Here is a 26,757-nt window from a genome sequence, read left to right as displayed (position 1 = left end):
TCTTAGTAGTATTAATCTGTTTATTATTGGATAGGTCATTTCTGGAGTTCACACTAGAATGAAGGCTTTTATTAATAATATTTAAATTCTTACTAACAGAATTATCGAATTTTATCGGTAATTATTCTCTTAGCCTTGCTTAACTCATCACAGATCGCGTATTTGACTTTTCCTTATTGACCGACATCTCTTTTCCTGAGTTCACATGTGGACTTCATCAATCTCCGTCTTACATTAGATGCTTAAATTTTGGAGTTTCTCCGTATTTCACAGCAACTTCTATTCAATCTTAATTCGACAAGGATATACATTCACGTCCTTCCTGGAGTATTATTACAGATGATATAATCTCTTTGCTTTATGTTGAACCTTCAGTTCTTGAAGATATTCTCCTTACTAGCATGTACCAATAACTTTTTGTTCCTCTTGTTTATTGGAAAGGGCGTATTTATTTAGATAAAAACTTACACATGCTTGCAGTAACATCCCGCTACTTTTTCTCAATTTCCAAATTTCTAGCTAATGTCATTACTTCCTCAAAATTACTATTTCGGATCTGAAAATTATGTTAGAGCTCGACTCAATCTAATTGGAATCGATCTCCATTTAACTAACCATTAGTTGGTAAAGTTGATCAATTAACTCCTTTAACTGACCACTTAAACCAAGTGTTGACTGTCTAACTGGAATCAAAGACCAATAATATAAAGTCGGTTTGGTCATAACAACTTTCTCAAGAACCGAGATCGCAGTCATTTGGAGTACTGATGAAAACGACCATATACTTCATTATTCTTGAATGTAGGGTAATTTCTGAAAATTTGGGCAGCACTTCCCCTATACCATTGATTACCAGTCGGACTCAAGCTGACACCATCAATCAACCAGATCATCCACATTCATATCCACCCACTTTCATTAACCAAAATCATCAATTTTTCCACAATTCACATTTTATCATCTTGATCAGCACCTGTTTGGCATATCATATATCTTTTTGAAATGAGACTTAAGGTCTTAAATCAACAAGGATTAATATAACCACTCCCTTTCTAGTTCTTTCAGAATCTTACAAAATTTTATTAGTGAACTTTAAAATTTGTCTCGTTTCTCAAAATTTTATTTCACGAGTATTTTAACTTATTTCTTGTCGTTACTCATTGTGTACAGTTACTTTCAAGAATTATGCCGCATCCAATCTTTTATCTTTGATGATACGTCTTTAATTTTCTTAATTATTTTATTTATCTTTTAATAACCACGCATGGTTTTCATTACTATTGTCGCAATCTGGTGGAAACTCAGTCGTCAGATTATTATTTCTTAAAAGATTCCATAGTCGAATCACCATTCTTTCATCTCCACTTATGTTCCGGTATCAAATTTTCGTCACTGATCCATGTATGAGCATTAAATTCACCATCACTTATTTATGCATGTTAGAGAACTTCACAATTTCTTGTTCGAAGTTCAATTACATTTAAGATTTCTTCCATCTTGAATTTTCACGACAAATATCTTCCCGCGACGAAGGGATGTTTCACGTAGTAATTGCATGTCTGAATCATTATTCAGAATTTCCTTGATCTTTGATCGTCGTCCCGATACTCATTTGCTCCGTCTAATGCACACAACTTTGCTTCCTTATTTTATAACTAATTTATTCGTTACGATTCACTAACGATTTATTTCTTGTCGAAATCTTCTGATTTGAAGTGCATCGCGTTAACGTAATCTACCCTACTGATGGGATCCTCATAACATGAACAGCTGTCAGATTTGATGTCCTTGCCACGACCACGTTGTCGGTGTGTCCATTCTTCCTTGCTCGCAATTGTCCATCATTTATCAACTTGCAATCATATTCTCCTCCGACACGTAATTCTACCTGTCGCACGAGACTATTCTATTTCTTTTGTAATCGTCAGAGAACAGACTCGATGCAAGAGGAGAGTTTGTGAACATGATTTTGATTGAAAAATGGAATAAGGAATAACAATGCAACAACCGATTGGAAGAAGTTATAAATCAGAAAATTGAAGGAAGAAAAATGAGTGAAGAATGAGACAACCATATTCGTACTCAAGATGGCCAGTCTTTCATACTATATGGCATACAGTCATGATTAGGTGGCATCCCACCCGACTCTTCGTCATTCCGATAAAGCATCATACCATAACACTATTTCTCTCAATCAGGAATCAATAATTTGAGAAAGGAAACAATTCAGAAGGAATATAAGAAATTTTCTTTCATTTTTGCCTCATATGATCTATCAACAGAAGAAGCTCATACGTATTCAAAACTCGAGAAGAAATTATGCTATCATATTTGTAAAAGAATAACATTATAGATCACCATTGGTCACCGTCCACGCTTCATTTACTTATGCCTTCAGGAACCATTCGGATGAGAGATTCACCGTTTAGGTCACATTATAACTTTGGAATGTCTTCTGGAAATGCCTCCATATTCAAAGCTCTAATAATTCGATCATATCGCGTCCTTACAAAATTTATAATCATTGCTTCCAGTTTCCTTTATGCCGCGTAGATTAACCATCAATCACGCAACGTCTCAATTTTGTTAATAAGAATATTATTCTTCTCCAATCATCTGAAAGATTCTTTCATTTCCTTCAATCATCCTCCGTTCATTCGAATTACGAATCTTGTTAAATTTTAATAATTTTATAAATTGGGTAAATAATATTTTAACATATTGATTCAATTATTGATTCTATTAAACAAAGTTTACTTTTGTATTTCAAAAAAAACTTTAAACTTCCTCCCTGTTGGTGGGTCTACTCGATCCTTCGGACTAACAGCACTGAGTTTAATTCCATTCTTCTTTTTAGGTCATTTTCTGTTTATCATAACAAGAACTTAAGTAGTAACTCGATAACCAAATTGTAAAACTCATTTTATGCAAAATCTTCTAAAGTTAATTAAGAAAATCTTTTCCTAAATCTCATTTTAAAGTTTTGAAAATCAAATATTTGGTCATCATTACTATATAAGTTACTTGCTATTTTTACTATTTACCATTGAAATGTCTAATTAAAAGAATGCCCATATAAGGGTCTCTCCACTTTGGTACTTCTTCCATTTTTCCTTGGATTATAAATGTACTTATTAGCCGATGAAACTCCATTCACCGTTATATGCCATTTTATTCCTAACTCGAACCCAACGCTAAAGTCTTCCATTGTCTTTCATATTTTTGTCGTCGTCCTTGACGTTATGCTTACAACCACGCATGTGATTCGATGTTCCGTCCGTAGGTAAGGGCGCACCTTCTTGCTAGTCTTACCTATACCTAGTAAGGTAGATATCATTCCTCGCGCAGCTCCTAATAAGTGATAAGAATCTTCTCGCAACGGTGGTGCCTTCGAAACAAGCAACATTATTTCTTCATCAGTTTCCATCAACTGGTTGCCTCTGGCGTGGAACTCGTCCTAATACCTAAGTTAAATCGTATTAAGGCTCACCTAGCATCTCTTTCACAAGTTCTCAAAAGAATCAATCGCGTTTTCCTCAAAATCACATGAAAAATAGGGTAACATACCCAGCCTCCATCGATCTGTTGATTCCTCATTACTATAGGGTCGAAAAACTCAATATACTTGTAGCGTGGCGATATTCGCCTTACACTTCCTTCAACAATCCTGGTTTACCAATTTCGTATTGGACCTGCTAACCGAAATTCACTCAACTCGAACTTAAAATAAGTATGCCTAGCGTCTTTCCTATCCTGTACGACCTATCATCCCTATCTTACTCTCACCTATTCTTATTTCAGTGACCAATAACCTGCAGCTCTGATACCAACTTGTAACAACCCAAATCCGGGGTCAAGATTTGGTGTCACGAAACAATCTTTACATAAAATAAAAGAATATTCAATTACCCCTTGAATCCGGATCGTTTACAGGTTATGGTATGAAACAAGAATCTAACCTTCTACAACTCACAATAACTAGAATACAAGTGTAAATACCTTTGAACTAATGCTCTTGTCATATTCTTCTAACATCTTCAACCTCTCGCAGCAGAAATTTTTCTAACTTCTGCTGTCTATCAAAGCCATTCACTTTTATCCTTATCTATTTCTGGAAGAAATAAGAATTTACAAAGCAAGACTGAGCCAAAAATGCCCAGCAAGTATATAATTTGAGTTTCAAGCATTAATATCAAAAGAAAAACTTCCGGACAAAATCTTAAAACAATTTTAAACACTTCTATTTATTTGAGTGAGTTGAGCGAATAAACGTTGGCTGTCACCAGCCTTTATCCATAAACCCAAAAGTGAAAAGTGATTCCCCGATTCATCTCCTGAATCAGGGTTTTTTCCGGTTTCGGAATCATAAAACCTTTCGAGAGAGAGGGAATGCCGTTAATGGCGATCAACAACAAATAAGACTGGACACTAGTTTGCATCTATATCCTGCTGAGCAGTCAGGATATTATGCAGATCTATATCTCCATATATAGATCCAGTCGGGTACCCAGGCACTACGGCCCATCTCGAGGCACCAGTCATATTCCGGTCCTCGGGATTAAGACACACTTAATCCCCAAAACATCATCATTATCCAGCCCATGGAGTATTTTGATTTCAAATCATTTTGAATTCAAAACATCCCAATTCAGGGTTCGCAAAATAACCTGAAAGAATGGGTATTTGCTCAAGAGAACAATCGAATTATAGGAACAAGAATAAAAGGATCATGCATAATCAGAGTAATTACAGCGAAATATAAAACAGTTAACTATTCTGAACTTAGAATAGGAGCGAAGAAATAATTGCAGTATTTTAAAAGAAAGTTCGGGAATACTTGCAGTATTTAAAAAGAAAGTTCAGGAATACTTGCAGTATTTAAAAAGAAAGTTCAGGAATACTTGCAGTATTTAAAAAGAAAGTTCAGGAATACTTGCCTCGAGAAGCTTTAACCACTATTATCGGTTGACTTTTGAATTGCCTTGAACATTTGGCTTTATCGTCAAACCACTATACTATTCTGGATACAACCCTATCCTTCGTGTCCTTCGATTGAAACTTCGTTGATCTCGTCGACTAATCACTAAATCATTCCTACTCCAACGTCAAATCTCGGGTTTTCCGACTAGGACCTAAAGGGTTAAAATACCCTAATTCAGAAAATCGCTTCGCTTAACATCACATCACTATCTTATTCTACCCATACGGTTTCATAATCCAACTTATATTTATATGTATTATTGAAATACACATAGCAATTATGGTTCACATCTTCGAAACTCGGTTCGGTATTTATTTTCGGAAAATACATATATTCGTCGTTTTGAAAAATAGGGCAACCGATTATTTGTAAATTATTTTATCTCAATCACACTTAATTTCATATAATATAAACATATATGGTTATTCGACGTCTCCGATAACTATAGGTTACGTTCCCGTAATTTCAGAATTAATTTCCCGAAAATCGGGCTGCGTCTCCTTTGTTTATCGGCCTACCCGTTGAAACAATTCGACGTCAAATTCCCAACACAACAACAACCAACAATCGCAATCATCCAATTCACAACCAATTTCACCAATCCCAACCCCCAATACGAACTCAATTTATTAATTATTATTTGTTTTTGTTTCTTAATTAATATCACGAACTAATTTATTTAATTTATAAACGTAGGACTCAGATAAAAATCATCACCGTCCACCGTCGACTCGCCGAGGCTCATCGCCAACGGCGGTAAAATTAACGGGTTTCCGATTATCGGACGTCCTACACGAATCCCATCGATTAATTAGTAATTATTCTTGCACGATAAATTTTATTTTATTTCATGAATTTAATTAAGTCATTTTCCTTCCATAAATAAAATAATCACATCAACAAAATGATTTTCATAACCAACGCGTGTAAACACGCTAACCGAAAACCAACTGTCGAACAAGCAAAGCAGAACAGGCCAGAAGAAACAAGAAACAAGGCGGGTACACGGTGGTACCACCGCATAAACACCACACACAGAACACTGAACACACACAGAGGGATGGAAACACACACACAGACGTTTATACACACAAATAAACCTCCAAGCCGAACTGAAGTCCGACGGCGGCTTACCAGAAAAAAAAGCAGCAGTGGCCAAAAACAATCGGGGAAGAAGGGGAATAAATCGGGAACAACAAGAAGGTAGGAGAAGGAGGAGAGATTAATAAAAAGAAATAACAGAAAATTGAGAAAGAGAGAAGCAGGAGAGAGAAAGGAGGGAGAGATTGAGAGATCGATGAGAGAGATGAGAAAGCTGAGAAAATAGAGAGAGAGAGAGAGAGAGAGCCTAGGTATTTATCAGGAAAGGGGATGAAATCGGGTTTATTTACCCAGTTTCTTTCCTCGATACCGCAACTGAACACCCCACTTTATTTAATCACGATATACTTTACGAACAGAACGAATCGAAAAAATCTCAAAAATAATCCTCACAATTCCTACAACATTTAAAACTGATGATATATAAGCATTTTACAATTTTAAAATTTATTATTATTTCTAAATCATTTTTTTTGAAACGCAAATCAGACCCGCGGTTTGTAAATTAAAGAACAGACGTGTGGATAAATGAAAGCCAGAAAATTGCCGGGATAATTTTAAAATTCTCGAAATATTTAAAAGTTAATAAAATAAAATTTTCAGGATTTTTGAAACATCTTGTAATTAAATATTGATTTTATAATTAAATGAGATCAGAAAATCATTTAAAATTAAATAATTAATAAAATATTGATTTCTAAATTTTATAAACTCCTAAAAAAAATTATAGAACAATAAAATAATTTTAGAAACAATTTTTGCATTTTTTAAGAATAAATATTCAATAAAATTACTTTAAAATGAATTAAATGCATACAGCTCGATAATGAATTATAAGAGTAACCTTTGCGTCCAACCAATCAAACCCAATTAACAATATAGCAACACATCACTAATAGTACCATTGTATATTTTATTTATTTAATATTAGATAATTACATTTACAGACCGGATCCGAAAATAGGTTACTTAGCCGCTAAGTAAGTAAAATGACGATACGATTTTAATACCAGAATGAGATAATTATCAAAACAGAGACTCTTATAAAATACTTTATACGAAAATAAGATAATAATATCTCATCTTTTTGGTTATACAGATTTTTATCGATCTATAAAATGATTTGCGTATCGGAAATTTCACACCGGGTCTCGTATAGGTCAAACTGTATCCCGGATTGAAGAAGTCAAAACAGAAAAGTGTTCAGAATTATCAGATTAGGTTAGGAAGGATTTTTTGGAAGAGTTTCGGGTTGTATAAACGTAAAAACGATTGAAGTGGGACGATTTCTGATTCTAAGAATTAATTTTATAATTATGTGAAATAATCATTATTAATTCTATAAATCCCTATAAAATAATATGGTAATCCAAAAATTACCAAAAAAATACCAAAATTATCCATATTTAATTCTGGATAATTAAAAATTAAAATATCTAAATTTTTATCAGAAATAAACATCCAAATTTTAATATCAATTATCAAATAATTCACCAAAATTCACATAAAAATCACATAATAAATATTTACTGATAAAATAATTAATAATATTTCCCAGACGTTACATTCACCATTCTTGAATTTGCAATATTAAACGATATGTCCAATTTTATAGCAATATGAACATTTATATGATGGTGATTCGGGAGAAGTCTTTATTGGGTATACAAATCTTCGAGGATTCCTTTTTGGAGGAGAATTCTTATCATATCCCAAACCTTCATGATTATATGAGGTTCTTGTATGCAACATTTAATCCAACATCTTATTGCCTTTTGTAAATCTTTGAATGACAATTTCAAGATTTTCATTATCTTTCTTTAAGGCATCAATCTTGTTTTTAAAGAATCTTTCTTGATCCTTAACTTGAGGTATGAGTTTATGATTTTCTTATTTTAACCATAGAGCTTCACTTTTAAGCTCATTGGTTTCTAATAGCTCCTTTTCTTTATAAAGATTGTCTTTATAAGATGTTTCTTTCTCTTGAACATTTGATTCATTTAGAATCTTTAAGCTCAATAGATCAACATGAAGTTTACAAATATTATCATTTAATTATATCTTTTCACGTTCCATCTCTTCATTTTTTAGAATTAATGATATATTCTCTGTCTCAAGATTGAGGATATTTTCTTGAATTTTATTTACCTCAATTTTGATGAGATGGTTTTGATCTTTTACAGATGTAATCTCATTCTCATCTTGGACTTTTGAGTCTATCATCCGAGTATATTCTTTATTTTGAGTATGATAAATTTCCTCAATTTTCATCTTCTTGGACCATAGCAAGTGAAACCTTTGTTCAACATCTTTAAACTTATTTTTATAACTTACTACAAGTTCAATTAAATCATGCTTATTTATATGTCGGAGGGACAAGTTAGATTCATCTAATAAAGATTTAATTGAGACATAGTTAGATGTTACCTCTTAATTTGAAGAGAAGATTTCCATTGAGGTAGTTTCATCTCCGAGAGCCATTAAGCATAGATTGACCACTTCTTCACTAGCTTCGGGAGCTTCTTCATCTTCACTTAGATCTCAACCATTTTCGGCCACGAGACTTCGTCCCTTTAAGAGTTTAGCACATTCTCTTTTATAATGACCGAGTTGTTTACACTCAAACCACACATCTTGTGTTTCCTCCGGAGATGGATCTTTAAGTTTTGGAGGAGTTTAAACATGATGGTTTGTAGAGGCATTGGCATTACTATAGGTATATATATTTTGATTACCTTTGCCTTTATTGTAGCCCGTTGACGGATAATTACTCTTGTAGTTGTAACAATAATTTTGAGAGTAATTTGGCCTTCCGTTAGAGTTAAAAACTCTTTGTTGATTATTTGATTTTAGGAAGCCTTTTCCGTATCTTTGAGCTTTGCTTTGAAGCACACGACGAAGTTGTCTCGTGAGTAGAGCAATTTCACTCTCATCGAGATTTGGAGTTCCACAACTCCTCATCGTTTTCATCATCATCAATTAATATGGCCTTTAGAGCCATATTTTTCTTTTTATCCTCCACTTTTGGAGCAACCTTTTCCGGAATATTATATTCTTCGTAAGCACGAAGATTTCCGAATAGGTTATCAATCTTATACTCATTTAAATTGTTCATCTTTTTTATAGTAGTAACTTTTACCTTCCAAATAGGAGGGAGAGATTTGAGCACTCTTATATTCTTTTCAATTTGAGTATAATTCTTTCCAAGTTGAGATAACTCACCGATTATAAGAGTAAATCTTGTTTCCATATCAATGATATTTTCTCCTTCTAGGAGTTTAAAGTTCTCGTATTCTTGGATCAATGTTTCCATCTGAGAATCTTTTATATCAGTGGTTCCTTCATAGGTTATCACTAATTTGTTCCACATTTCTTGTGCCGAATTGTAATTATTTATCTTTTATATTCTTTTTATGCAAGTGCACTTGTGAGAACCATTTCTGCCTTGGTGGCTATATTCATTGTGGCTTCTTCCTCTAGATTATATTCATTAACCTTCTTTTCGACGATGATGTCATCGACAGTTTTGGTAGGAACGCGAACACCATCTTCGATAGCCATCCAAACTTTGACTCCTTGAGATCTAACATAGATGTGAAACCTCATTTTCTATGTTGCAAAGTTGATGCCATCAAATAGAAGAGGTCGTGAGCTTGACAGTCCTTCGCCACAACCAATGGGATTAATATAAGCCATTTAGGATTGCTTTTTGTTGTGCCTGTAAATTTGCAAACCACATAACAAACACGTTAAAAAGCACTGCTCTGATACCAATTGATAGGTTCCGTAAGAGGGCTATGTTAAGCTAGAAGGGGGGTTGAATAGCTTAATTACCAATTTAAAAATTATTATGGCGTTATAAAATAATTTATCCCTTTTTAAAACTTTACCGAGTAGTTATGTAGTTTATATGTGCGGAAAATAAAGTGCAAGGAAAGAAAATACCATACGGCGATTTTATCCTGGTTCGTAATGGCGCAACCTCTGATAGATTCACTCACCCCTACGTCCAGTCCCCGAGCTCCTCTCCCGGACTCAGGATTTTCCCTTATAATAAACTCGCTCCTTTAGTAGGCAGAGAAGCCTTTACACCATTACAAATATATGTCTTGGTGCGTAAAACAAGGGTCACCACCGCAAAATAAATGTAATACCTACACAACTTATCTTAGACAATAACTCCCAGCTACTTCTTCAAAGTTGATGTAGAGCCCTTGTGTGGACTTGGCTTCCTTAGCTTTTGTCGGTTTTGGATCTTAGTGATCCGGTCTTGGGTCTTTCCTCTTCTTCACGGTGCAAATACTACTAACTCCCCGTTAGTACGTATAGGACTTGGGTCTTAGAACGAGAATCACCTCACGTCACTGCACCTCACTACAAAACTAATAAGACAATCCACAAAACAAACAAGTATAGAGAAAAGATGGGTTGAACTAGTATGTTACGGTACTAGCCCACAAGATAATATGATATTCAAATAAGAATATTAAATATCAACTATGTATATTTGACTTGAGATATAAAATAATATGTCAAGTATACTTTCGATTACTCCGTCTTTATAGAATATATGTTTATCGGAGTAGTACAAGAAGTTTTTATATATAAGCAATATGGATTATGATTTCTTTAGTATTGTTCTTCTTTCGATTATGTATTAATATATCGAAGAATACTTTAGTTACAATCTCGGAATTGTAACTTATCCTTTTTAAGCTCGTAGGCTTAAGGATTTTAGTATACTTATATTTTGACAATTATAGAGCCAAAGTATACTTTTAACTTCGTGCACAATTTATAGGTTCTATATAAGCTAAGATCGAGATAAAAGAAGTGCAAGTAATTGGCTTTGGATTTGTGCTTTTAAAGTTTAGGTGGATGATTATGAAGTTTACCATTTATCGATTTATAATCCCACGGAACACTAAACATGTTAGTGTGGATTATACGATACTTTTCGTAATGATACTATATACACGAACTATGCGTTGGCCAAGATCCAAATAAATGAAGTGCAAGTAATTGGCCAACTCGTGTGATTAAATCCACCTTTGAAGCTTAGATGGCTGATTAGGAAGTTTACTATTTATCGATTTATAATCCCACAGAACACTAAAGATGTTAGTGGGGATTATATGATACTTTTCGTAATGATACTATATACACGAACTATGTGTCATAACCCCAATTTTTGGAAATTTTTGAAACCCTGATGAATAGTAACTTTTGCTGATGATGTTGATTAAGGAAAATTATCAGACCACACTAGATAGAAGTACTGTTATGGAAATTCTGAGATCGTATTATTATTCCATAAAGTAAATGAGTGTATGTAAAGGTCGTCAGAATTCAGATTCGAACACTTTAGTTTTTCCCGAAAATCCACCAGATACCGAAAGGATTAAGTATAAGGTAACATAATTAAAAGGATTTTTATTTAAGGATTATAGCAGAGGATCATTAAAGGAATATAAGATATTAATAAAGATTCAGGGAAGCCCAAGTAATAAGATCCTGGATATGATCCCTCAAACGATTAACGATAACGAGAGTTAAGCGAACCATAAAATAAATAAGCGACAAAGAGACAAGCTTATACAAGAAGCCATGGATTATAACATCACCAAACCATAAGATTTGGACACATGGCAAGAAGGTGACATAGGAAGGATGATGTAAGCAAGGTTAACAAGATATTTAGTGAGAAGGATTTGTGGCCATGCATTTTTAACCTTGGTTAAACATTGGTTAATGTTAACTAGGATAACAAAACCACCACACAAACACAAGCATTTTCATTTCTTCATTTCTTCATTTCTTCCCTTGCTCTCGGCCAAAACCAGATAAGCAACTTCAAATTGCCATATCTCCTTCAGTACTCACTCAAATATTATGTTCTATAGCTCTTTGGAAAGGTATTGAGATGGCCTACAACCCTTGTTCACAAGTCTCATCCAAATAAGCAAGGTAAGACCCTCATTGTTACAGTTCTTTAAATCAGACTTTTAGAAACTTTAAAATCTAACTTTGTGTTTTCTTGATTGTTTGTGAGATTCAAGCTTGTATAAGGATTGATCAAGGTTTTAAGGCTCCCTAGCAACTTTTCACTAAACTTCTTGATCTTTAGTACTAAACTTAATTGTTTGAGTTTTTAGATGAATTGGTAAATGTATAGTTAGATCCACGCTTAGTAGTGATTTTTGTGAAGTTGTGTTGATTTTGAATGGTGGATTTGTAGTTGATTGAATGAGTTGGTAAAACCTTGGACTGTGGACTGATTTTGCAGTGGTTGAAGTTGTAAATATTGTGTTATTGATTTTTGGAGGATGGGAGTGAATTGATGAGGATTAAGAATGGTAATTATTTTGGAAAACTCGTAAACATAGCCGTCGTAATGCCCGATTTACCTTAGACTGTTTGTGCTTGAATCTCGGAACAGAAAGCTCACTGACCAATATGTAACTTTGCCATGTTTAGCTAGATTGTGTCGTAAGCTTCGTTTTGGTATGTGGTTCGCTTAGATCCGATGTACGGTTTAAGATAAATGACTATTTTAAGTAACGGCGTTTCGCGAATGAACCTTTACCCCTCGTTTTACTTTGTGACCTTGTTTAAGGCCCTTAAAAGACTAATTAGAATATGAAACAATTATATAAGGTGGATTAGGTAGTTCGTAAAGTACTTGCAAAAGAGTCACCTTAAAACGTTTAACGGTTAACTTTATAAAAATGGTGGAGCCGAGGGTACTCGAGTGACTTATGTAAATCGTTAAGCGCAAAAGCGAACGTTAGGGTCTAAGTGGATAAATCTAGTTTCTTAAGCGACCGTGGTTTAATTCCGGCTTATGTTGTTCATAGGTTACCGGACCCACTCTAATCTTAAGTCTACCCCGGAACACTCAGGCAAGTTTTCTACCCGTTATACTGTTGTTGTGATGTAATATATTGATGCATTATCTTGAGATAAGTGCATGGTTATTATTAGCAAGTCTTGTGATATATTGGGTTATGTGGATATGATATATAAATGCATGCCTATTTCATAATCTTGATATTTCATTGTCGATTCAATTGTTATAAACTGTATAATAACTATGCTAGAGATATGCATTATTTGCGTATACCCTTAGTATAGGGGACCCAAAGTTGAACATTTTTCTAAAGTCGGGAGGCGAGGTTCCCGAGTATATATTATATAGTTTTCTATAACTATTAATCGAATAAAGTATATTTGATAGTTTTGAACAATAATCAAACTTATTTTTGATTATTTAAATAAAGATCTTACTTTCGTATAAGTTTATCTTTTGGTATTTATTATATGTTTCAAGTATGAGTTTTAAAACTTCTACTTCATTAATTTTTATAAAGATTATCCTTTATGGGAATATTATTTAAATAATAATATTCAGATATTTTCCAACATATTGGGACTAATTCATTTTATTAAATCATAAGTACTCCAAACATTCTTAAAATTATTTTCGAGTCTTCAAAATGATTTTAAAAAGTTAGAGCATATCCCAAAACTCATTTTCAAATTTAAGATCATCCTTTCGAAGGGGATTTAAATACTCGCTCAAAGCCTAAGGGATCCGGCTCCGTGGTGTATTTTTGGCGCAACAAAGTTGCTAATTTGATAAAAGAGTTTGTTTACTTTCCCAACATTCGGGAAGTAAGCCTAATCAAAATACGTCGGCATAAGCGACATGGGCTCAGTGGGAGTCCATCAAGGTGTAAGTGGCTGAGTGGCAGTCCATCAAAGCGTAGGTGGCTGAGTGGCAGTCCAGCATAAGGTCCTAATGCGGCCAGGGTGATGACCAGTGGGGAATTCATCCATCTACTAGTTGAAAATGTTACTTAATTGGTATCTTTGCCTGATCAGCAAGATATCGGGTTTATGCCAAGTTTTTCTTCTTTCCAAATTCATTGGATATTACAACTCTGTTTAGACTTTTCATGACAGAGGTTTTCAAGGAGTGTATGAGATATATATATATATAGGTGTATATATATATCGGGACTTAATGAAGTATCTCGTAACTTTATTTCTTTTAAATGATATTTCAAAGATTAAATCTATTCAAGTCTTATCTTGTAGTCTCATCTATGTAATGAATTTTTGTAACTGATTATACGTTGAATGGTGGTAGTTCAAGTAGTATTTGGAAAAGATATAAGTATATTGGAGTATCTTGTAACTTCATCTTTTCAACTTATATCTAGTTAATGATTATCTTATGCATGACAAAGATTTTTAGAAAAATGTTGAGACAAGGTTAGATATATGAGATCACCTTGCAACGATATTTTTATACAGTTATAAATTGGAACTCTATGTATATTATGCAGGGAAGAGGATTTCCAAGATTTTGAAAAGTATATATACATATATAATGATTATTTTGCGACTTGGTCGCATTAAGATATCAAACTTGGTTCAATTCTGGTTGACCAAGACTTTCATGAGTACTAGGAGAATGCTCATATATTGTTAATTATTATACATATTATTTTGGTAGGCTTGTTGCTCACCCTTGCTTTATTCTTTCATCATACAACAACAGCTAGACAAGATGAACAGGACCAAGCTCCCAATTGGCGAGCGGATAGGAAACGTTCCGCAGTTTCCAGTAGGCGCTGATACTGTTGTAGCTGAGGTAGAAACTACCAATAGGCTAGGTTTTCAACTGTTGATGTACCAAACTTATGTATATTTATGAATTGTAATAATGGAAAAGAATATGTAAAGTTATTCAGAAACCCTTTTGAGGTGTAATGATTTATAATTGTGGAATAAAATGATGTGTTATTTTGGTATTCATCTCTGAGACTATAACTTGTGGTGTGTGTGTATATTGTGGGGTCACAGTATGTAGTAGTTGGTTGTTTATTAAGATTGAGTGTTATTAAGGGAAATAGAACTCGTGACAACCCGGATCCCCGACCCCGGATTTGGGGGTGTTACACTATGCGTTGGCCAAGATCCAAATAAATGAAGTGCAAGTAATTGGCAAACTCGTGTGATTAAATCTTTTTTTTGATATTTGAGAAAAATTACGAAGCTTACTATTGATCGAATTATAATCCCATGGAACACCAAAGATGCTAGTGAGGATTATACGATACCTTTCGTAATTATTTCTATATTCATGAAATATGTTGGCAAAGATCGAGATAAATAAAGAGCAATTAATTGGCCAACTCGCGATGTTTGTCAAATATGAAATCTCACTCATGAGGAGTTATAGATATTTATGAAATCTCACTCGTGAGGAGTTACAGAGATTTAAGTACATGTATTTTATAGATCTTCTTCTTTTAAAGCTTCTTCTTGAAGATCAAGTACTTTATTTGAATTCCGAGTTCAAATCTTTGTTCTCTTTTCTTTGAGAATCTTCTTTATAGGAGATCTAGTATTAGAGCTTGAGATGAAGTATAGAAATTAAGTACAAAGCTCAAATAAAAGAAACTCAAAGAAGAAGCTAAAAATTACAACTTTTGAAAAACGGTCGGAAAAGTTTGCCGAAAAAATTCGCCGGAGGTTCGGCCGGATTTTGGCACTATGAACGAACTTGAGCAGCCCTTCGGGAGGCCGGATAGTGTTAGTGGATGAGCTCACTTGGTGGGATGAAGCTTGGTTGGGTGAAGCTAAGCTTGTATATCAAAAACCTTGTATATATGTAAGTATAGAAGAGAGAGAAGGTTTTCGAGAATAAGTGTGTGTATAGAATTTGAAAGAGATGAAGAGAAGCACTTCTTGAAAAAATCCCAGCAACTTTGTGGCTCTTTAGCTTGGTTGAAATGGGTTGGGTGGGGGTTTATTTATAGGAAAAGTTAGGTGGATTGAATGGTGGAGATTTGAGGAAAATGGATGGTGGATGTTGTATATCACATGGATTGATGACTTGGCAAGTAGGTTGTGTTTCTTTGCTAGCCATATAAGAAAAAAAACTTTATGGGATTTAAAACTCAGCTGATATAATTGATTAAATATATATTTTCCTTTTCTTTTAATCATTTTAATTAAGTATTAAGCACCATTAAATATGACCATCCTAAAAACTGTTAAATAAATTTCATAAAAATATGATGATTACTTAAATATTATAAAATAATGTCCTGCAAGTTTTGGTCAATTTTGGTCAATGGTAACTAGGTTAAAAGTGGTCAACTGTGGGACCAACTGCCTCGAAATTTGTGCCTAGACAAAAATTATCGAAATGTAATGAAATTTTTCCCATGCATAAAACATACCATTTAAATGATCTATATCAAATTTCAAGTCATTCTATTGAGTGGAATTATTTTATTTAAAATATAGACTGTTCTGTCAGCCTTTTCTTCCGAGTAAAAATACCATTGGTCTTAAATTTATATATATGGATCTTTTGGCCAAAGTTTTGGCTTGAATAAATACTTAAAATATGTTTCCTAATATAAAATTATATTTGGATGGTCGGAAATATTTTAGAGTATTTTCGAATAATTTTCTCCGAGAAATGCTGATTTTATGAAATGAGAGAAAATTACTTCACGTATAAATGGAATGGGTTATAAAAATGGATATTAATATTTCAATCATGAATATTAATAAAATTTGGATAAAAACTCATTTGATGGATGTTAAAATAAAATTTATGTCCTAATGGAAAGAATCTACGTGTAATTAAAATTTATGTTTAATCGTACAATTATAAAAATAAATAATATATCGAAGATATCCTTTCAATCTTCCCCTTTTTGGTATTTGCCAAACAAACATAAATTTTAAAATTTTTAAGTGTGTGCTTCCCCTTGGTATATCCATGATTTTTAAAAATATATTTGCACATACAGTTTTTGGGACTTAGCTTGATGCATCTCTTAGGATAATTCCTGCAAAAACCTTGTTAGATTTATCATATATATAGAAGCACAATGGTGTATCTAAAAGTTAGGTATTTGAAAATTTTTGGGGGTCTCCCTTCCCCTTTTGTTTGGAAGATAACCAAAAAGCATCATCAATATATGCATGGCTCAAATATTATTAGCAGTATTGATTTGGTACATAATAAGTACAAATATTGTAGCATGCATGCATGTAAGTTATTATTTGTGACCAAATATTCTTGAGAGATCAAAGAGTATAATATAAATTTGGATGTTTGATTACTCAATATATTGGCAAGTATGCATTCAGATTTGTAAAGTGACTGTAAGTAGTCAAGTTATGTTTGATTTAGAGTGTGATCACACCATACGTGCATCCATTTTTCATTTTACATCTTATTTGATCAATACTCATTATAAGAAGATATGCAGGAGTTTTTAGAGATCATACTTGTGAGTTTAAATGAGTTAATCATATAAGATTAGATGAATAGCAATATTCATTTTATCGAATGATATTTCATTTGAAACCACAAAAAAATGTCTATTTGTCACACCCCAAACAAATCACACAGACTAAATAAATGTGAACCATAATTATATTACAACTTATAAGTCCAAAAGATGATAATAATATGATTACAAACCCAACCAAAAATATTAACAATCCCGAGATCTTTACAAGTTCAGAGTTTGGAACAGCCTTCTAACTAATACCACAATTACATACGGGCGGATTTTGCCTAGTTTATACATACATATTCTACCTGCGCCCTCAAATGGTCTTCACCCTGCCTACCGGTTGACTTACGAGCAATCTTCTTGGTACGAACCATGATTACTAGCTATAGAACAGGGTTAAATACAAGAAAATGAGCTAAAATGCTCAGCAAGTACTAACAGTTCTACTATACAAGGCATTATCTCAAAATTTCGGGTTTATAAATCAAGGGGGTTATAGATGCTTGTAAAAAAAATGACAATATGAAATATGAAGTTTTAATAAGATCTGGCAGAATCATAGCAATTGAAAAATGGCATATAGTATCATGGCATCGGGCAACATGTTATAATCAATTAAATATCAAATCATCAAAATTTATTTTAGGACGCTACGGATTAGAGTCAATGATCAGCCGCGAAGTAATCCCGAACCTCGTTGGGTTCTCAAATATAATGGGATACCTAGGCTATATGTGAGCCTATCAAAAAGTGTGAAAAGGACTTGCATCTAGTCCAATCCACTAAGTCAAGAAAACACTTATTTTATTTTTAATGATTTATAACATGGATGCCGGGGAAAGATTTGGTATCACTTTAATGGAATTATAACAAGAGAATTCATGTTCACTAATGGGGTTCGCTTTAGGGAATTTGATGGAGAGAGTTCAGTATTGATGGTCTAATGGATATGGAATGGTTTGAAGGTAAGGTACTAACAAGATTACAAGTTATTAATGGAAGTATTTGAATTAATTAATTACATGGTGGTTATTACAACTAAGCATTCACGAAAAAGTATGTATACTCGCAACAATTATAAGCATAAGAAGGTAGTACCTTGCCTTTCAACAGTTCTAAGATTACTCGATCTTGACGACACGAATCTTCCCCTTCGCTTCGGAACCTACACATTATATTAACTTCATTACTATTCACCTTTTAACACCTTATAAGTCTATAAGCTCCTAGACTAACTTTTACCCTTATCATAACTACTATTACACAAGAAGTTATGATTATAAGAATACACATAACTTAATCATATACATATCAAGTATCCCACATAATCACATAATGGCATGGCATATACTACTTAATTATTTATACTATAATATCACCTAAATACCTAAGCACATAATTAAGTAACACATAAGAACTATTATTTAACTTAACTTAAACCTAAAGATAATGTGCAACACTCAGACTCTTCCTAAGGATGTATTATACTTATTTAATCCAAATCCCCATGAAGGCTTAGCCTATGGCATGGTTATAATCGACCAAAGTTCAAGTTTTCGCAGTCCTGCCCTATTCTGAGCTACTCTCGGAAATGTGTGTGTGCACCTACCTAAATGCAAGCTTTTCAATGAATTAAAGCCACTGAACTCAATTTCAACTTAAGTCCTAACTCCAGTAAACTCAGGCCTAGCAAGGCCTCACCAAAACTCACCTAAAACAGCCTATACTTATGGTGAAAAATTCTGCTACATAGTGCCTAGTGTACCTCCTTCAACCTTAACTCACATTACAACACCAAAACCAACAATCAAACCACAAAATCTAATCTACAATATGCACAACCCTATTGACTATCATTCTATGGAAAAATACAAGCATAAACCTGGCCATATAAGCCATTTACCGAGGCAAAACAGAGAGCATAGCAAACAGATTTTACATATGAAATTTTAAGCAAATTTTTGAACAAAAAACACATGGTATCAACTTGATGATTACTAGATTTGAATATGACTTATCAAGGCACATATCATACTAGCATTTCAGAGCAAAAACCATGGCATGTATTGCACAAAAACTCAAATCTAAGTCACATTGCACATTTGTCCAAAATATCACTTATACTACGACATGCAAGTATTAACTTCAACTTTTATTGTAAAAATCATGGCATGCAAGGATGGAAACTTTGACAAATTCATTTTAAAAAGATAATAAGTTCTTTTCAAAGTCTCTTCCTTTTTGTAAACAAATAAAACTAACACACAACCACGAAATCCATTCGGCTCCTTGGGAGTCATTGCCGAATGCTTGAGGCCAAGATCATGGCTTGAAATTAGAAGCAAAACACTTCATCAAGACCATCTATTGCTCAAGTTTTATGAGCTACATTAAGTTCAACTCTAGATTCACAAGAATCAAAGTTAAAACTTTGGCTTTAACCACATGCAACTAAGAAACTAACCTTAAATGATGATATAGAACCAAATGTAGTTGACCCTTGCTTAGAGGAGTTGAAAGGTGTATGGAAATGAAGAAATAAAGAAATAAAGAAGAAGAAAATGAGAGGGGTGGGGAGGGTTTAGGTGCCACCGAGAGGGAGTAGGGAGAGGAGAGAGTGGAGTGATGTGTTGGTGAAGAAAATGATGTGAGATGAGTGTTTGGTCTAGCTTTTGTCTCATCCAAGTAGTAAGTGGATTTTGCTTTTTACCATTCTATCCTCCTCCTACTACTAGCATGTAGGGTTTTATTGGTTATTTAGTTTGTCAAATGGAGTTAGTGGAGGGTGAAAGGTCGGTCTTACCCTTGATTTCTATTTGGATGGAATTTGCATGCAAGGGTACACTTGTAATTTAATAACTATTAAAAGTATAATTAAAAAGATTGTATTTTAGTAATTCAAATATAAATCCATAAATCACAAAATTAATACCATAAATACTATGAGATTTTAGAAGTTTAATAAAATTATTTTAAAAAAATTTTGAACAAAAATTTAAATTAAAAGAATTTTCTAACATTATCACACTAATAAATAAGTCATGTAAAATATAATTAACACATTAAAAATTACACAACAATTGCAAATAAATTGACTCTACTCCACAGTATTAGAATACAATTTATCGCTTGATCGAAACTTATTCAAATATCACTAAATCACGAGAATCTCAGTTATTACTTAATCGCGTAGTCGCAACTATTTGAATATTATCAAATTGCGCTACCTAATTAATCGCGTAACGAAAATCTTACTCGCGTACAAAAGCTATATGCTAAAAAATATTCCAGCAACATTCGTAATGCCATACGACAAAATTATACAATATATAAATGAATCCGCATAATTGCCATTATATCATAAAATATTTATGAATATATACATCGCACTTATAAAACAACTCACATATTTACTGGTTGTCACATCCTCTCCCCCTTATAGGATTATGTACTCAGAATCTAGGAGAATAGTTGAGGATACCGGTTCCGCATTTCAGACTCTAACTCCCATGTTGCCTATTCCACTCTAGGATTCCTCCACAATACTTTTACCAAACTTACTGATTTATTTCTAAGAGTCCTCTCTTGATGATCCAGTATCTGCACGGGTTGCTCTTCGTATGATAAATTGACTTGAATTTCCACTGGCTCGATCTCTGTTACATGATTGGCATCCGGATTATACTTCTTTAGCAATGAGACATGAAATACATTATGCACGTGCTGATATTGTGGCAGCAAGGCTAGCTCATAAGCAACTTTCCCCACTTGGTTCAAGATTTCAAAAGGTCCGATGTATCTTGGAGCTAATTTCCCTTTCTTACCAAATCAGGTCAAACCCTTCCATGGTGATACTTTTAGCAATACAGCTTCCCCAATTTCAAATTTCACATCCTTCCGGGTGGGGTCCGCATACTTCTTTTGTCTATCTTGACTGCAATGAGTCTTTTCTTGATCACAGTGACAATGTCCTTCATTTGCTGAATCAATTCAGGTCCAAAAATCTTTCCTTCCCCAACTTTATCCCAACTTGTCGGTGTTTTACACTTTCGTCCATATAAAGCTTCGTATGGTGGCATGCCAATACTTGAATGGTAACTATTGTTATTTGAGAATTCTACTAGTGGTAGATGATCGTCCCAACTTCCCGAAAAATCAATTGCACAGCTTCGCAACATATCTTCAATGGTTTGGATTATTCGTTCATTTTGGCCATCGGTTTGTAGATGATATGCCGTACTCATGTTTAATTTCGTTCCAAGACTTTCTTGATATTGCCTCCAAAATCTCAAATTGAATCGCGGGTCTCGATCCAAAACTATTGATATAGGTACACCATGGCGTAACACGATTCCGCGTACATACATATAAACTAGTCTATCTAACGAAGACTTCTCATTGATTGGGAGAAAATGTGCCGACTTCGTAAAGCGGTCAACTATCACCCAAATTGCATCGAGTCCAGAACGTGTTCGGGGTAAACCCACTACAAAATCCATGGAAATATTTACTTACTTCCATTCTAGAATCTTCAATGGTTGAATCAACCCACTTGGTTTCTGATGTTCTACTTTCACTCTTTGGCATGTGTCGCATTTTGAAATCCATTCTGCAATTTCTCTTTTAATGTTTGGACACCAAAAACTCTTCTTCAAATCATGGTACATTTTGGAACTTCCCGGGTGAATTGAAAATCTTGAGCTGTGTGCTTCTTGCAAAATATCCTTTTTCAATTCAGCCACATTGGGAATCCAAATTCTTGTTGAAAATCTCAATACACCTTGTTCGTCTTTTTGTCTACATATCTCTTCTCCTGTCAACTGATTATTCTCTTGAGTCATTACTTCATCTTGGCATTTCTTTATCCTCTCTAGTAGTGTCGGTTGAAAAGTAATGCCACAACACATTTCTTCCGCTCCTCTATGATCACAAAGCTCTAATTGCAATTTTTCAACTTCATCAGATAATTCTTTCGGCATTGTTATCATACTTAGATTTTCCTTCCTACTCAAAGCGTATACTACCATGTTGGCCTTTCCCGGATGATATTGTATTGAACAATCGTAGTATTTGATCAATTCTAACCATCAGTGATGCCTCATATTTAGCTCCTTCTGAGTAAAGAGGTACTTCAGACTTTTGTGATCTCTGTATATCTCGCACTTTTCCCCATATAAGTAGTGTCTCCATGATTTCAAAGAAAACACTATCATAGCTAATTCTAAGTCATGAGTCGGGTACTTCTGTTCATGTGGTCTAAGTTGTCTTGAAGCATACGCTATCACCTTCCCGTGTTGCATCAATACGCATCTAAGTCCTTTATAAGAGGCATCACTGTATATCACAAAATCTCCCTTGTAATCTGGTAATGCTAATACCGGAGCATCTACCAATCTTTTCTTCAATTCTTGAAAACTACTTTCACACTTCTTCGTCCATTCAAACTTATCATTCTTCCTTTTCAATTTGGTCAGTGGTACTGCAATCTTCAAAAAATCCTTTACAAATTTTCTATAGTATCCCGCTACTCTCATAAAACTTCTCACTTCTATAGGCGTCTTTGGTGCCTCCCAATTCATTACGGTCTCAATCTTTTCAGGATCTATCCTAATTCCCTCACTTCCAATAATGTGTCCTAAAAATCTTACTTCAATTAACCAAAACTCACATTTCGAGAACTTGGCATACAATCTCTCCTTTCGCAAAACTTCTAAAACTATTCTTAGATGCTCCGCATGATCAACTTCTGTCTTTGAATATATTAAAATGTCATCGAAGAAAACTATGACAAACTTGTCCAAGTACTCCTTTGAATCCACGATTCATTAAATCCATGAAAGCAACCGGTGCATTCGTCAACCCAAAAGCCATAACGAGAAATTCGTAATGTCCATATCTTGTTCGAAAAGCCGTTTTCGGTATATCCTCAGACTTAATCTTCAATTGGTGGTATCCCGATCACAAATCAATCTTTGAAAAACAAGAGGCTCCCTTGAGTTGGTCAAACAGATCATCAATCCTAGGCAAAGGGTATCTATTCTTAATCGTCAACTTGTTCAATTCTCGATAATCTATACAAAGTCTCATGCTCCCGTCCTTTTTCTTGACAAACAAAACTGGCGCGCCCCACGGTGAAACACTTGGTCTTACAAATCCCTTGTCAACTAGTTCTTGTATTTGTTTTGCTAATTCTCTCATCTCCGTTGGTGTCATCCTATATGGAGCTTTCGAAACAGGTTCAGTGTCGGGTGCAAGATCTATTGTAAACTCAATTTGTCGGTCCGGTGGTAAGCCAGGAAGCTCTTCAGGAAAAACATCTAGAAAATCTCTTACTACTGGAATGTCTTCCGGATTAGAAACTTCTCTACTCTTATCAATTACATACGCCACATACGCCTCGCATCCTTTCCGAATAAACTTCTTTGCTTGCATCGAGGTGAGAAATGTCTGAGTATGTATTTGGCCCTTGAATGTCACTTTCTTACCTTGAGGTGTACTTAATACTACCCTTTTATCCTTATAGTCTATTTGAGCACTGAAACTTGTCAGTAAATCTATCCCTAAGATCACATCAAATTCGCCTAATTGGAAAGGAATAAGGTTCGCAGGAAAAACATGTCCGGCTATCTCTATTGCACAATGAGGGAAAATATAATTTATAGATACTCTATCTTAATTATCTAAGATAATGGATAAGGGCTCATGCATCAATTGGGTTTCATAATTCAACTTATCAACAAAAGACTTCGAAATAAATGGTCTGTAGCTCCCGAATCAATCAGTACTTTAGCACTAGCAGCATTCACAGAAAGCGTACCTGACACCACATTGGAACTTTGAATTACATCCTTCACGTTCATGTTGAAAGTTCTTGCTTGAGATGGATAAGTCAAAGCTAGATGATTTGAAGATGATGCTATCTGAGGTTGATTGAAAGACATTGGGAATGATGAGGCTGGCATAGGAGCTGCTTGATTCACAGGGTAGGGTACAGTGGTTATTTGCAGCAATTGATTGTTACCCACTCCTTTGCATTCTCATGACAAATGTCCTACTTTCCCATATTTATAACACATGATGTTGGCCTTCTGATTCTTGCATTCATGAGCATAATGGCCCTTCGTATGACACTTAAAACAAACTACATTCGCCTTATTGCAGATTCCCGTATGTCGCTTATTACAAATCTTACATTCTGGAACTGATCCTTGTGGGGGTTTCTGTCCACCAGTTGACTGAGATCTCATTTCTTGTGATTTATTCCCAAATTCTTTCTTCTTGAAGTTCCCGGGTCCACTCTGAAATTTAAGCCTTTGATTAGTTCTCTGATTTCGACCCTTGTAACTTGAGCCTTCTTCTCCTGTTTCAAATCTTCTTTTCTTGTTTCCTTTCTCCTTTTGATTTTGCTCACTCTCTCCTTCAATTACCATCACCTTCTGAACCACTTCTGCATAACTAGTCAACTCAAAAGCTATCACGCGACTCCTTAACCAAGTCTTCAATCCCTGTTGGAACCTTTTTGCCCTTTTATCTTCAGAATCAACATACTCTCCCATAAACCTAGAAAGTTCTGTAAACCTCTTCTCATATTCTCCAACTACCATATTGTCTTGCTTTAACTCAAAGAATTTCATCTCCATTTATGTTTGTATATACCGAGGAAAATACTTATCCAAGAACATTCTCTTAAACCTATCCCAAGTAATAACTCCAGCAGTTTCTAAAGCTTTTGCTGTCTCCCACCAATAGTTTGATTCACTTTTCAGGAAGTAAGTGGCATACTCCAACATTTATTAAGGCAAAGGCCTTTTCCATCTCCTTGAGCCAAGCATGAGCTTCTACTGGGTCTTGAGTTCCTCTAAATTTTGGGGTTTTACGGATTGGAATATTTTGAAAGTAGTGACGTTTTCTGGGGGTGGTTGAGGTGGATGCATTTGTTGAAGAAGTTGTTGTTGTTGGGCTATAGTAGCAGTTTATTGGCGCACCAATTCCATAAGTTGTGCTATATCGGGGTTTTGGTTTTCTCCTTCATTTTCTTGGTTATTTGAAGGTCTTCCTTGGGCTCTTCTAGGTGCCATTTTCTGAAATAAGAGTTATACAGTTTGAGTGGTGCAAAAATTTTTAAGGTGTTATTTGCATTCATCATGGTATACAGTTTTCAATATAACAATAAAGGTGATGCATGGTGATAAGCAAGAAATTTAAAAGAGAATATAGGGATCAAGGAAAGTGCATAACTGAATTTAATATGGTTCAAGTTTAAAGGTACGAATCACAAGGTACAAATACAAATACATATCCGAATTAAAATAGTACGAGAGTCTAGAAACGGAAACAAATAACATGGTAAATAAAAGGAGCAGCTAATCCAAGCAAATAAGGTCAAGTCCCCTAGAACTCATCCTAAGCCTCCTCCTCGGACTCCTCCTCACGGGTCCTTGCGATGTCCGGGGTAGTGTCCTCTCGTAGCATCTTTACCACGCTCCCAAGCTCATCCACTATCACCTGCACAGTAATCTGACTGGTCCAGTCGTGATGCATGGGCATCTCCTCCAATATTGATGTGGTCACCTGGATCAGTGACTCGAGCCTTGAAATGGTTTTCGCCTTAGATCCGTTACCCATCACTTTCTTACTTGCATAGAGCTCTTCAAGACGTTCCATCAGCCTGACATATTTTCCTTGGAGGGTGTCATGATGCAGCCTTAAGTCAGCATAGACCCAGAAAGCAATGGTGTCGCTCTGCGGGGCCGAAGATGATGAGTGCGCACATTGCTGTCAAGTAATATATATACATATATATATATATAAAGTTATATACGGTTTACTCGAATATCGCGCATTAGTACTCCCGATATTATATTATATACTCATACTTCCTATAGTCCTAATTGGGCTGTCCAGGGACTCTAAACCTAGGCTCTGATACCAAAACTGTCACACCCCAAACCAATCACACACACACTAAATAAATGTGAACCATAATTATATTACAACTTATAAGTCCAAAAGATGATAATAATACGATTACAAACCCAACCAAAAATATTAACAATCCCGAGATCTTTACAAGTTCGGAGTTTGGAACAGCTTTTCTAACTAATACCACAATTATATACTGGGGGATTTCTCCTAGTCTATACATACATATTCTACCTACGCCCTCAAATGGTCTTCACCCTTCCTACCGGTTGACTTACGAGATGTCTGCTTGGAACGAACCATGATTGCTAGCTGTAGAACAGGGTTAAATACAAGAAAATGAGCTAAAATGCTTAGCAAGTACTAACGGTTCTACTATACAAGGCATTATCTCAAAATTTTGGGTTCATAAATCAAGGG

General features: G+C 34.5%; 1 protein-coding gene across 1 annotated transcript; it reads right to left on the bottom strand.

Annotated features, from left to right (window-relative positions):
• Positions 1-22,419: 22,419 nt before the first annotated feature.
• On the bottom strand, positions 22,420-25,055 carry LOC141685258 (uncharacterized). The gene is made up of 5 exons (XM_074490371.1): positions 24,608-25,055; positions 24,161-24,232; positions 23,566-24,044; positions 22,701-23,165; positions 22,420-22,599 (listed from the first exon to the last, which is right to left on the bottom strand). The coding sequence occupies exons 1-5, from the start codon at positions 25,053-25,055 to the stop codon at positions 22,420-22,422; spliced, it is 1,644 nt and encodes a 547-aa protein (XP_074346472.1).
• Between the last annotated feature and the right edge of the window lie 1,702 nt (positions 25,056-26,757).

Source organism: Apium graveolens, chromosome 9 (genome assembly GCF_009905375.1).
Source record: "Apium graveolens cultivar Ventura chromosome 9, ASM990537v1, whole genome shotgun sequence".
Taxonomy (NCBI): domain Eukaryota; kingdom Viridiplantae; phylum Streptophyta; class Magnoliopsida; order Apiales; family Apiaceae; genus Apium; species Apium graveolens.
Note: the sequence above shows the minus strand (reverse complement) of the source record. Positions and strands in the feature narration are given on the sequence as shown.